This window comes from Dromiciops gliroides, chromosome 2 (genome assembly GCF_019393635.1).
Source record: "Dromiciops gliroides isolate mDroGli1 chromosome 2, mDroGli1.pri, whole genome shotgun sequence".
NCBI lineage: Eukaryota > Metazoa > Chordata > Mammalia > Microbiotheria > Microbiotheriidae > Dromiciops > Dromiciops gliroides.
The window spans coordinates 406,755,244-406,768,115 of record NC_057862.1 but is presented as its reverse complement, the minus strand read 5'-3'; the positions used below and the strand labels follow the sequence as shown (position 1 = coordinate 406,768,115).

General features: G+C 47.2%; 1 protein-coding gene across 2 annotated transcripts in view; it reads right to left on the bottom strand.

The window, feature by feature from the left end:
- ZNF423 (zinc finger protein 423) overlaps positions 1 to 12,872 on the bottom strand; it is a 443,545-nt gene that overhangs the window by 164,174 nt on the left and 266,499 nt on the right. For both annotated transcript variants that reach the window (XM_043989726.1, XM_043989727.1), the window contains one exon: positions 3,480 to 6,703. In XM_043989726.1, coding sequence (XP_043845661.1) covers positions 3,480 to 6,703 — 3,224 coding nt within the window. The remainder of the gene's footprint in view (positions 1 to 3,479; positions 6,704 to 12,872) is intronic.

Genomic DNA, 12,872 nt, shown 5'->3' with positions numbered 1-12,872 from the left:
ACAAATCAGGCAAAGTGCCCCCAGGAACAGACAATGATGAAAACACTAACATATAAAGGGGAAAGGAGAATATTCATTCATTCATTCATTCATTCACTCCTGCAGATTCTCTATTTCTGTCTCCTCCTTTCCTGTTCCCCTCCCATCAATTTCCTTTAGTATCTTATCTACTCCCCGTCCCCACTGTCTTGTTCCCAAGAGGATCCCTCCTGGTTTCCCTTGGGTGATTTTTAGAGGTCTCTAACTGAAGAGATATCATTTCAAGGGACTGTCTCTGGCCTCCAAGGCCCCTCCTCATTCCTGCGGGTCCCTTTTCCCTTCCCCAAGGACTAGATCGAACATCAGGCTCTGCTTCAGAAAATATGAGGCCTGATGCTTCTTACCATGTCATCTTGTGGTGCTTTTTTCAATCCATAACTGCACTGCTATGGCCCGGAGAGAAAATGCAACAGAGGGGGGAGCACTCAAGGCAGAAATGAAGATATGGATAAGGAATGATGGAAGGGGGGCAGTTAGGTGGTGCAGTGGATAAAGCACCAGCCTTAGATTCAGGAGGACCTGAGTTCAAATCTGGCCTCATACACTTGACACTTACTAGCTGTGTGACCCTGGGCAAGTCACATAGCCTTCGCTGCCCCGCCCCCCCCAAAAGTAAAAAGGAATGATGGAAGGAGGAGTATACATGGGAGAGGTGACCAAGACCCTAGGAAAGGAGATTCCTAGATAGCTCTGTGCATCTTGGTGAGCTTCTCCAGTAGTAGCCCAATGGAGAGACTCTTCTTGACATAGTAAAAGAGTTAGGAGCCCTGGGCTCTCTGGTCCTGGATCCATGACTTACTGTCTCTGGGAAAATGATTTAAACTCTGTATCTAAGTTTTCCCATCTCTGGAACGGTGATAACACTACTCAGTCAATCCCACTGCACAAGAATGTTTTAAAAAGCAAGTTATATAATGGATGTAAAAAGCATTTTGAAAAGTACAAAACCCTGAGTGAGATGTGGTATTATTATTTTTTTTAAGCAATGGGTTGGAAGAGACCTCAGTTCTTTAGAGGCAGCAATCATCCCACAGGGCTATAAGCCCTATGAAGCCTGTTACTACAGACATGGACCCTGGGGTCCTTATCAAGATTCAAGCTCGATACTGAGCTTTTTTTATCTCAACCAATTTAAACTCCTTGAGATCGAGGAACGCGAAGGCCTAGGTTGAAGGGCAGTCCTATCCCAGGCCCTTTGGAGGTCCCAAAGCCAGAGATATAGCTGCAAATGTGGCCTTGGAACAGCCTACAAGTGAGACTAGCTAGACAATATCTTTTCCAACCTACTCCTGCAGATGTGGAATGTTCCGTCACTTCTCACTGCTCCCCACTGCAGAATGACTAGGCCACTGTGTCTGAGGGATTTCTGGGCCAAATCCCCATCTAATATCTAAACATGACCCAATTTCTGGTCAATCTTTGGCTCTCTGGTGGCGCAGTGGATAGAGCACAGGCCCTGGATTCAGAAGGACCTGAGTTCAAATACTGCCTCAGACACTTGACACTTACTAGCTGTGTGACACTGGGCAAATCATTTAACCCTCATTGCCCTGCAAAAAACCAGTAATAATAATAATAAAATAAAATAAAAAATAAATCTTTGGCTCCCCAAGAGCAACAGGGCCATATCCCATGATGAGGTCAGGCTTGGCAACATAGCCTTCAAATATCCAAAATCATGAAGAGTCCAAAAGAGCAACCTTCTGAATTGCTGAACCTTTAGAAGGCAGCTGACAACCTCCAGATGTGACTGTATTGGCCAAGATATCACCCCTGATCTCTCCAAGATTTGGGAAAACTAGTTTTTTCCCAAGTCCATTTGATTGTATCTCCAGCTATCATCTTCTTTTATTTGGGCTTTATTTAAACCTCCATAAAATGAAGAGGTTGAACTAAATGAAGTGTTCTCTACACTTTCTCCCAGTACAAACATGTCCGATTTCTCTATGAATCTCTCTCTTCGTCCCTCTCTCCCTCTCTTTTTTTCTCCCCCCATCTCTCTGTCTCCCCCCCCCTCTCTTTTTCTGAGTCTCCCCCCACCCCAGCATGTAGCCTATTGCAAGTCCCAAGGCCAAAGTCCCAGCAGCAAACACACCCACAGCAAGCACCTGTGGCAAAAGGCTACGGCCCCAAATCCTGCCTCCCTTAAGGCCAGCAACAGTAGCACCTGGAGGAGTTTACTCTTAGGAAACATTTGGCATCTCCACCCATCTGGAAACAACACAAACCCAGAGAGAATCCTAAGGCCCTACACGTCTGATGCTCGAGAAGCAAACAGCCAGATGGAAGAGTGGAGTTCCCATAGAAAGTCTTCACTCAGCCTCCTGGACCCAAGCCCCCCACCCCATCCCCCCAGTCACCTAGGAAAAGCACTGCTGTGACTCTGCTCCCCATTGGTATGGTGGAAAGACAACTGGATTTGGGCTTAGAAATTTCGTTTCAAAAATTTGATCATAAATCCTAGTTTTAGAGATGGATGGGACATTAGAGTCCATCTTACCCATCCCCCTCATTTTATAGATGTGAAAACTGATACCCAGAGAGAGACTCACCCAAGGCATACAAAGTGTCAGAACTGAGATTGGAACCCAAGTCTCCTGACTCCAAATGTATCACCCTTTCAACCCTACCAAAATGATGAGTGGATTTGAATGAGAAATGAGAAGGTGGGATGAGATGTCCTCAAGGGGCCTTTCCAGGTCTAAACGAGCTAATGATTTTTCAACCACGGCCGGAGTAAGGCCTGACCCAACTCTGAAAGAAACAGACACATTTACCAGCCAAGGGACCAAAGACACATCATTCCACTTATGTGAGGGACATTTTCCTCATCTGCAAAATGGAGACAATAAGACTTGTACTACCCGCCTCACAAGACTGCAGGAGAATGAGAGAGCCATCAGCTCTTGAACTGCTACAAAAAGCATGATTCGTTGTTATTTATTTCTTTTCGCTGGAGGAACTTGGGCAAGTTGGTTAATTTAAGCGGGGACCTCAATTTTCCTCATCTGTAAAATGAGAGAGTTGGGACTAGAGGATCTCTAGTGTGTTTTCTATCTCAAATCAATCAATGAACAAGCAGGCAAGCAAATACTACTATGATACCCTATGATCCCACTGATACCTAACTCAAGAGTCCAAAAAAAAATGATTTGTCCACAAAAGAGGTGTGTGTGTGCATGCATGCACAAGGAAGTGGGGGGAGGGAGAGAGACCGGAGAAGAAGAGGAGATGTCACTTCTCATGTTGGTTTCCTGTTTCAATAACTGAAAGAAACGTTTTGGTGCCTCTAGCACTAAAATGTCAAAAGGTCCAACAATGTGCTGGCTTGAAAACAGGCCTGTGGACTCAGGTCATGCAGCAGAAATCCTCCCAGACCCTAAAAGAGGGAGGGCAGCACCAGGCAAAGGAGGGGAGCAGAGAGAACCAAGGCTACTTACTCTGGGGACAGGAGATGTCTGGGCACCTTTCCTCTGCCCACTCGTCTCAGGTGTCAGGTCCCTGTGGTCCATCTGTACATGGCTCTCCAGGTCCTCCGCACTCTCAAACTTCACACTACACTCCGGACACCGGAGGCTCCCGCACGGCCGCTCACCGGCCTCTGGCGGGGTCAAGCCAGACGCCTGTCCATTGGTGCTGCGGGTCATGCAACCGGCACACAGGCCATAGGGCAAGCCATTGACATCCAATTTTACCAGGTCCTGCTTGTTTCGAAACTCTTTGAGGCAAAGCGCACATTTGTAGAGCTTCTGCAGTGACTGGCCATTGGGGGAGGAGGCGGCCGAGTTGCCCGCTAGCTTCTGCATGTGGAAGGTGCCGTGGATCTTAAGCTCTAGAGTGGAGGTGACAGTCTGCATGCAGACTACACAGCGGAAGCCAGTGAGGGAGTTGCGCAGGTCGGGGTGCATCTGGCAGTGTTCAATGAACTCCTCCTCGCTCTGAAGGGGCATCTTGCAGATGCGGCAGGTACCTGTGTCCAGGCTCTTGCTGTGTGTCACCTTGTGCTCTGTGAGTGTTAACAGCGAGGGGAACCTCTCCCCACAGATCGGGCACATGTAATGTTTGGCGGGACCCCGGTGGGTCTGCATGTGCTCCCGCAGTCCGTTCTCCGAGAAGAAGGTCCGTGAGCAGACATTACACTTGTGGCTGCCTTTGATGAACTCAGCCTTCTTCCGGGAGCAGTCATCCTCCCCAGGCCGGATGTTGTGGTCCCTCAGGCGATGGTTCTGCAGCAGAACCTCCATGGTGTAGGCTGCCCCACATATGTCACAGCCATACATGGGTTCTGATGCATCCACATCGTCCTCGCTGGCCTCGTGGCTGTTCGGAGCTTCAGGGTTCTTCATGAGCATGTTCTGGATGTCTGCTGGCTCTGCCTTCTTGCCAGCTGGCGGCATGCCGTTGGCCGTGCCATTCTCCGCCGCCGCATCAAAGACGCAGTGCTTCTCCCGAAGGTGCTTCTCCAGGAGGATGATGGCGTGGAAGGCTTTGCTGCAGAACTTACAGTTGTACTTCTTGCTGTGGGTGGTGATGTGGCACTGTAGCTCCACTTCGGTGCTAAAGGTCTCCCCACAGAAGATGCACTTGTGCGACTTGGTGGGATTGCCCAGGTGGCTGTGCTTGACGTGGATCTGGAGGTCCACCTCCTTCCGGAAGTCCCAGTTGCAGGCCGTGCAGCGGTACATCTTCTTTTCGTTGCTGTGCTTCACTGCCAGATGCACTTGGATGGAGACCTTGGAATCGAAGACTTCCTGGCAGAGAGTGCAGTGATACAGTACAAAGGTATGCATGTCCAGCAAATGCTTCTGCAAATCGTCCACAGATGAGAACTGCTTGTCACAGCTCTCACACACGTAATGGGTCGAGGTCGTCATGTAGTGGACTGTGAGGTGCTGCAGGAGCGAGTCCTGGGAGTCAAAGTCTTCCTTACACTGAGGGCACGACTGTTTCCTTAAGAGCAGCTCCAGATGCAATTTTAAGTGGGTCTGGAAACTTTCAAAGTTGGAGAATTTGAGATCACATTGATTGCAAGGGTACTCGCCGTTGGAAACGGAGTTGATGCTAGCGGAGAGTCGCTGCCTTTTAGGGGATGAGACCTCCACATCGGAAGAAACCGGACTCTGCTCTGCCTTCGACTTTTTGTTGTGTGCCAATGGGATATTCTTGTGGTTTTCTTTAATGTGCTTTGTAAGCTTCAGGATGGAGCCAAAAATGGGGGAGTTTGTGCAATACGGGCAGGAGTAAACTTCCATAAATGACTGCGTTGGCTGTACAGCAGGAGATTCCAGTTTTGAGTTCCCCACGTTGCAGTGGGCCTGCTGGATGTGCTCTGTGAGGGAGGACTCTGTGAGGAAGCCCATGGAGCACTGGTTGCAGAAGAAGGCATTGTTGCCATCTGCAGGGTTGGCATTGGGGCCACAGTGGGTGACCCGGATGTGCTCCTGGAGACTGTTGATGTCAGCAAACATCTCGGGGCAATAGTTGCAGTGGAAGGCGGAGATGTTACCAAACTGCATCATGGGGTAGGCGTGGCTCTTGTGCACCTTCCGCACATGCTCATTCAGGTTATACAGAGTGGGCACAGAGTCCAAGCAGACCTGGCACGTGTGGCTCTGCTGGGGCTTGTCCACGTGGATCGTCTTCAGGTGAATCTCCAGGACAGCCAGGCTGTTAAAGTCTCTCTTGGAGCAGTAGGGGCAGCTGTAGGTGACCTTGGACCAACTCTGCCCCTCCTCCCTGTCCACAGCCCGGATCTTCTTCTGACCCCTTAAAGGCTTCAAGGTGGAGTCTGGGGTGGAGCCTCGCTCCACGGAGGCGCTCGAGTCAGGGGTGGCACTGCTCATGGAGGCCACGCTCCCCAGCACTGGGTCAGGGCTGATGCTGTGGTTGCTGGAATCTGGCTGCCGGTGGCTGTCCAGGTGGCAATAGACCTCCTCCACTGAGGAAAACTGCTCCGGGCACATGGGGCACTTGTGTTTCTTGTTGGCGTGGGCTTGATGGATGTGGGCAAGCAGCGAGTTCTCGTCCACAAAGACCTCCGGGCAGTGGATGCACTGCAGGTCAGCCTTCTCCGAGAGCTGGGGGTGGCGGGTCAGGACGTGCTTCTCCAGCTCCTCGGTCTGGCTGAAGGTGTCCTCACAGTAGTCACACATGAAGTCGTCCTTCTTGGTCTCCTTCTCTGACTTGGCGACGTGCTCCTTGTTCTTCTTATGGGCCTGCATGTGGCTCTGCAGAGAGCTAGTGGAGGAGAAGCCCCGCTTGCAGACGGTGCACTTGAAGGGCTTGCTCGAGCTGTGGGTCTTGAGGTGAATCTTGAGGTGGTCGCTGCGGGAGAAGGCCGCCTCGCACTCGTGGCAGTGATATTTCTTGTCGCCCGTGTGGAGTTTGATGTGCCGGTCCCGGCTCCTCTTGTGCTTGAAGAGCCGGCTGCAGTAGGTACACTTGAAGGGGAGCTTGTCACTGTGGATCTGCTCGTGCCTCTTAAGGTAGCTCAGGCGGATGAAGGACTTGTCACAAAACTGACATGGGTAGGGCAGGCCAGTCCCCCCTTCCTCCTCTCCGATGCCGAGGTCACACCCATCTCCTATCATCTGAGTAGGTGACGCAACATCTTTGCTGGAGGGAGATGAAGCCACCCAGGAGAGCTGTGGGTCGTCATCACCATCTGTAATGGGAAGGCAGAAAGGAGATTAAAGACAATTCCCAGGGCATCTGTGAAATAAGGACAAAGTTTTTCAACAACACTATGCTTTCTACTACTGCACAGCTAACCAACTGCTCAGAGGAAAACTGGGATGGGGGGGGGGGGTGAAGAGAGAAAGCAAATCAAAAAAGCAGACAGAGAGGGAATAGGGACAAGATGCCTTTCAGATTATAAAGGATGTTGGGAAAGCAAACAGCACACAGTGTCATTTCTCAAGAAACTGGCCAGATATTAATGGGAAACATCTTTTCCATTAAAAACACACCTACCCGTGGCCTTCTTAGCTACCCTTGGCTCCTGAGGCCCTGCATCTCCCCAAAGAGGTTAAATCCCAGGGTAAGCTCTAAGAAGTATGAGTACCTCCAAGGGCACAGACCAACTTGGAAGTCATCACTGGAGTGGGGAGGGCTCTAGGGCTAACTCGTCACTGCCAATAAGCGGCTGGCTTCCTTTAACCTCGTCTTTTACTAGTTTGGAACCAGTTGACAATCACTGAGACCCCAAGCCCTGGTCCCCGAGTCTGCAATACCCCAAGGTAAGATTGAGTCGTATCTCTAAGGGTCCCAGAAATTTTGCTCCCCCCTACAAAACAATCTCAAAACCCCAATTAATTTTACTTGATTTTAACTGATTAGTAAATGAAAAAAATGCCATACGTGATTCTTTGGGAAAGAGAGAAGAGTGGCATAATCTAATAATATGGAAAGAAAACTACAAAAAGATTGGGAATTTTGACCTTAGTTGAAAGTACATGGAGATGGAGTAAGTGGAATTTAAAGGAGATCATTGGGTCCCTTGAGTCCCTATCACTTAAGGAGAAGTTTCCCTCACATTTGTAAATCTTTCCATGACATACAACCAAAGGGGCTTATGTCCCCAATAAAAAAGCCTGGCATCATGTCTTTACACTGATGTCAATCAAAGGACGGATCCAGGACACCAGGGATCTTCATTAAGGACCCAAACACAACATAAGGGAGGACCTACAAACCCATTAGTGATAGGCAAGTGACAAGTCAAGGAAGGATTTATCAAAGAGCTGAGAAATCTTAACTCTACCTAAGGTGAGAAGGCGCTGTCCAGTCCCTACCAATTCCCCAACTCAAGAAAACAACAAAGACAAAACTTGGCTGTTGAAGAAAAAACAAAACCACCCAGACCAAAAGGGGAAAAGTTAAGTTACTAAAGACACTAAAGATAAGGAGAACAGAATGAAGCCAGCCGTCCTGTGTAGTGAGTTGAAAAGATCACGTTTCATGTCAAGCAGGATATAAAACTTAATAATGAATGAAATAGGCCACAGAGCTGCTGCGAGGGAGGGGAGAGACAAACAAAACATTAAATTAAGCTGCACTGACCTTTTTTTTTGTATGTGTGTAAACCCAGCAAAGCAGTTCTCCCTACTCTCCCCCTCCCTCCCTCTGCTTCCTCCCAGATAAACAGGACCGTTTACCCTTATAAAAAATTTAATGATCCCATTCCAACTATTTCTTAAAGCGGCCAATAAAAGTGGCCTCCCAGGCCTTTCAAGTTAGGGAGTGGGCACGTGCACACACAAGCCCGCGCGCACACGCGCACACACACACACAGAGGCATGTGTGTACAAACACACTCACACACCAAAGTAGAGTTCAGAAGCACATGTTCTGGCCTTGGAAAAGGGACAGTTCATACCTGTGGAAAAAAATGGAATGCTCACACAAAACCTGGTCCATCTAAGTTCAAAACGAATCACCCTCCTCCTTCCTAAAATGCAATAGGAGTGGCTACCTCACTGGCACTGCCAGGACTTGGGTGCCCCACCACCCCCTGGACTCCACTGCAGCACAACCCTAACCATTTGTCAGTGACCGAGGAAGCAGGAGACTAATCAGATGTGGATGTCAGACAAAGACACTCCATGCAGCCAAGTACAAATCCAGGCTCCCGTGTTGCTCCAGACTTTAATCCTCATCTTCTCCCATCACTCCTGATCGCTCCCTCAAACTGGAAACTGGGTCATCATGAGTTACATCAGGAAGCCCCGCTTCCCAAGTCTTCTTTCCTAGTAGTGTCTCTCCCTCTGATACCACCACCAAGGGCTCCTTTCCTAAGCAAAGGAGACAAAGTCCCCTGGGGGCCTCACATTACTAGGCCCTCTGGACTGGAACAATCCAGCCGGCTGCCCACTTCCTGGATTACATTCAGTGGGAAGGCACCAGAATGCCTGCTAATTCCCAACTCACACCAGCTGGGCTCCTCCAGAGGCCAGGAGACAAAAGGGATGGAGAGAAAAGCTATGGCTGGAACTAGGGTGATTGGTTCACTAGCACATAGTGATCCCACCCCTAACTTGTGAGGCTGGACTGGCTTTTTTGTTTGTTTTTGCTTTTCATGTCTTACTGCATCAAAATATATATGTTGCTCAAATGCACATAGACTCTTTGGCCAATCCAATCCATAAGCCAATAGGTTAAAAGCTGTTGCTACTCCAGTGTTCTCACTGTGACATTTTAAAGTTCTGAGTGAAAGTAGAGGCCAAAGGAGTAACCAAGAAGGGGGGAAAGATGGTGGTAGGAGATTATTCTTCCTCAAAAAAACAGCCCACCAGTCTTTAAAGATGTTATCTAAATGCAGGAGGAGGACTTCAGTATAAATCCAAGCTCTGCTCCGTCTCCTCCTCTCTCCCCAAATCTTAAGTCTATACTCTTGCTAAGAAATCCCTCCAAACACATACAGTCCCCAAGCGAGGGCCTCATGCTCCCTTAAAAGACCTCAAAAGTCAGGTTCTCCTCAACCCCCAAGCTCCAATTGCTTTCTGCTTCAGAGGCAGGTACAGAGCACGGCAGATTTGTCAACAATTTTAGAAAACAAGGCTGAGCATTTTATTGTGCGGATGGCAAAACTGAGCACTTGCTGAGATGATAATTATTTGCATTCAAATGAAATGAGGTTGTTTTAAATCGAAAAAGATGAATTGGGGAAATTGACCATGTTTACATAAAAAGTTGAGAAATCAAATTGCTGTTTGCTTCAAAAAGAAGAAGCTATTAACTGTTGTGTCCAACTGTAAATGAAGGGTTCTTAACCTGAGGTCAGTAACCTTGATTTGTGTTTTTTAAAAAATAATTTTATAAATGTATTTCAATATAGGTGATTTCTTTCCTAATATTAGACATATTCTTATTTTTTTTTATTTAATTTAATGGGGGGGGGCAGTGAGGGTTAAGTGACTTGCCCAAGGTCACACAGGTAGTAAGTGTCAAGTGTCTGAGGTCACATTTGAACTCAGGTCCTCCCGAATCCAGGGCCAGTGCTTTATCCACTGTGCCACCTAGCTGCCCCCAAGATATTTTCTTTTATGCATTAAGAAGCATTATTCTGAGAAGGGATTATGTGTCTATGTCACAAAAAAAGTTAAAGACACCTTTTGTAAATGGTTTGAGGATTTGGTGCATTTATTGATCTGGAAGCAGGTTTGATTCATTTCAATATAAGAAATATTTTTTAAATAATAATTAATATATTCAATGATGGTTAAAGGAAAGAACCTCTATAATGGGTTGATGACAATGCAAGACAAAAATGAAGTTACTGCCTTCAAAAAGTTTACATTTTACTGAGGATACAACAGACACATACATGAATAAATGCAAAGGATGTACGAAATTATAAAAAGTAATTTCAAGACCAACCGAGCTCTCACAGCTGGAGGAATCAGGAAAAGTTTCATTGGGGTGGGGGTGGGGGGGAACCCAAGCTGTGCTTTGAAGGAAGCTAGCAAAAAACATGGGGAAATAGCAGGAAGTGGATGGGCACCTGTTCAAAAGTCAGGAGGTAAGAGATGAGAAATGAAATCTGTCCTTTGTAAAATTTCCTAGGGCCCCATAGGGAAAGGGAGAGGAGGAGAGACCACCATTGTCACGAAATAAAACAATAGCTATAAAGCACTGAGCACAACACCTGGCACATAGTAGGTGCTATTTAAATGCTTATTCTCTTCCCTGCTACTACTATATGAAGGTGAGCCAAATAAACAAGCATTTATTAAGCACTTGCTATATGCCAAGCACTGTGCTCATGTCTGCTCCTAGTTCTGAGTTATTTTTCACATACAATAAATAAAAGCTCATCACCCCAATTTCTCTAACATGAGGAGGAGGATGGTAGGCACTGAGCTCACCTAAAGGAAGCAGTACCATTGGTGAGGGCATCAGAAGACATTTTTTAAGGCAGTGTCAAATAGCTGCCAATGTTGGACCCTAATTTTTTCCCCTTCCCTTGGAATAATAATTCTGCATTAATGCAATCAAAGGAATTTAACAGAATGAGGGGGAAATCACTTTCAAAAAGAAGATTAAAGTCATTAAAAACGGCTAATCCTGCAAAATGGGACTCTCAGAAACGGGACTCACATGGCTACTCCCAGGCTTCTGTCATCACTGAAGACAAGAACCAAACCCAGTATTAAAAGGAGAAGAAAATTTAATAAAAGTTTAATTAAGAAAAAAGAACATTAGACAGGCTTTGGAAGCTGTCATCCCTGGGACAGGATGGGACGCAGCAGCGGAGCTCATGTGGGCACAGAGCAGGGGCCTAATCGCCCCCTTAATGCTCAGCACACATAACAAGTAGCTCCAAGAACAGATATCAGCACCATCCTGTAGTTCCTTCTCTATTTGGTGTCTTCTAAGTACAGAGGTTCTCCCTAGGGACAGTAATGGGATCAAATGCAAGATTCTTCTTCAGGGGCCAGGGGTGGCCATGGTCTGAAGCTCTGCCATGTACTGGAAAAGTTCTTCCCAACTGGTTCTAGAACAGAAAGAGGGCAGAGTGCCCACTCACCGACATGTACACAGAGATCAACAGCTTAGCTGACTCGATTCCCCAGCTGGCTGGACACATTCATTATCTAAGGGAACGATGCTGGGAATGGTCTAACAGGCTATGGCATATGAATATAATGGCATATTCCTATGCCACAAAGAATGATGAGGATGGGTAGGGCAAAGAACCATGGGAAAGTGGCACTGTGGAGGACCTAGATGCAATCAACACTCATGGGAAGTTTTGCTCAATTGTTTTCAGTCAATGTACTTCATAGCAGGGGGATGTTTGGCAGATTTGGGAGAAAAGTGTGTATAGGGTCAAAAACAAAATAAATCCTTTTTTATATGAGAAAGCAAAGAAAGCCCTGCAGTTCACTGGGTGTGACTCTATAGTGAACTAATGGGAAGACACTGGCAAGCATTTCACAAGATAGGCAAAGTGTGGCCAGGTCGATCTCTGTAGCAATGTTAAGAAGAGCCTCATGGGGCAGCTAGGTGGCGCAGTGGATAAAGCACCAGCCCTGGATTCAGGAGGACCTGAGTTCAAATGTGACCTCAGACACTTGACACTTACTAGCTGTGTGACCCTGGGCAAGTCACTTAATCCTCATTGCCCAGCAAAAAAAAAAAAAAGAAGAGCCTCACCGACAGCCTCACAGATCCATTTGAGTAAATTAGCCAATGATGCAACCAACAATGGTAGAATTCAGATTCTGACTTGTATTTGGGCATCTGCTAAGGCAGCTAGGAGACACGTGCTGAATGTTAGCTGGGTTGAATCAACCCATCCCCTTATCCCCTTGTGATGGCCACAAAGCCAACTGGGCAGCATTCCATGATGCGAGGTGCTCAAAGACTGAGTGAAGGCTACTAACTAATGTTCTCCTCTCTACCAACCTTCTCTAGGAAAAATGCAAAAGGTGCATGTTACCCCATAAGTCAAAGGATCACTGCTTTCTCTGGAAATAATGTTCTTAGTGGAAGGTGTCAGTTGCTCTGGTTCTGAGACCATGGGCTACAGTGGCCCAAGACAGGCCCAAGAAGTCAGTAGCCCTGGTGAGATTCAAGACACAACTCCTCTATTTACTAGTAATCCAAGGTGACCAGTGGCTTCTTTAATCCTGTTTCCTCAGTTGTACAAAGTGAAATAACAAACAATGCTCCTACTACCTGCCTTGTAAGGAAAAGAATGTTTAAGTCCTAACTGCAGAACTATATGAAGAGGTAGCATTATGCAGTGGACAAAAAGCAGAACTCACATACCAGAAAATGTGGGCTCATAGGCACGACCTCTGACACCTATGTGACCATGGGCATCACTC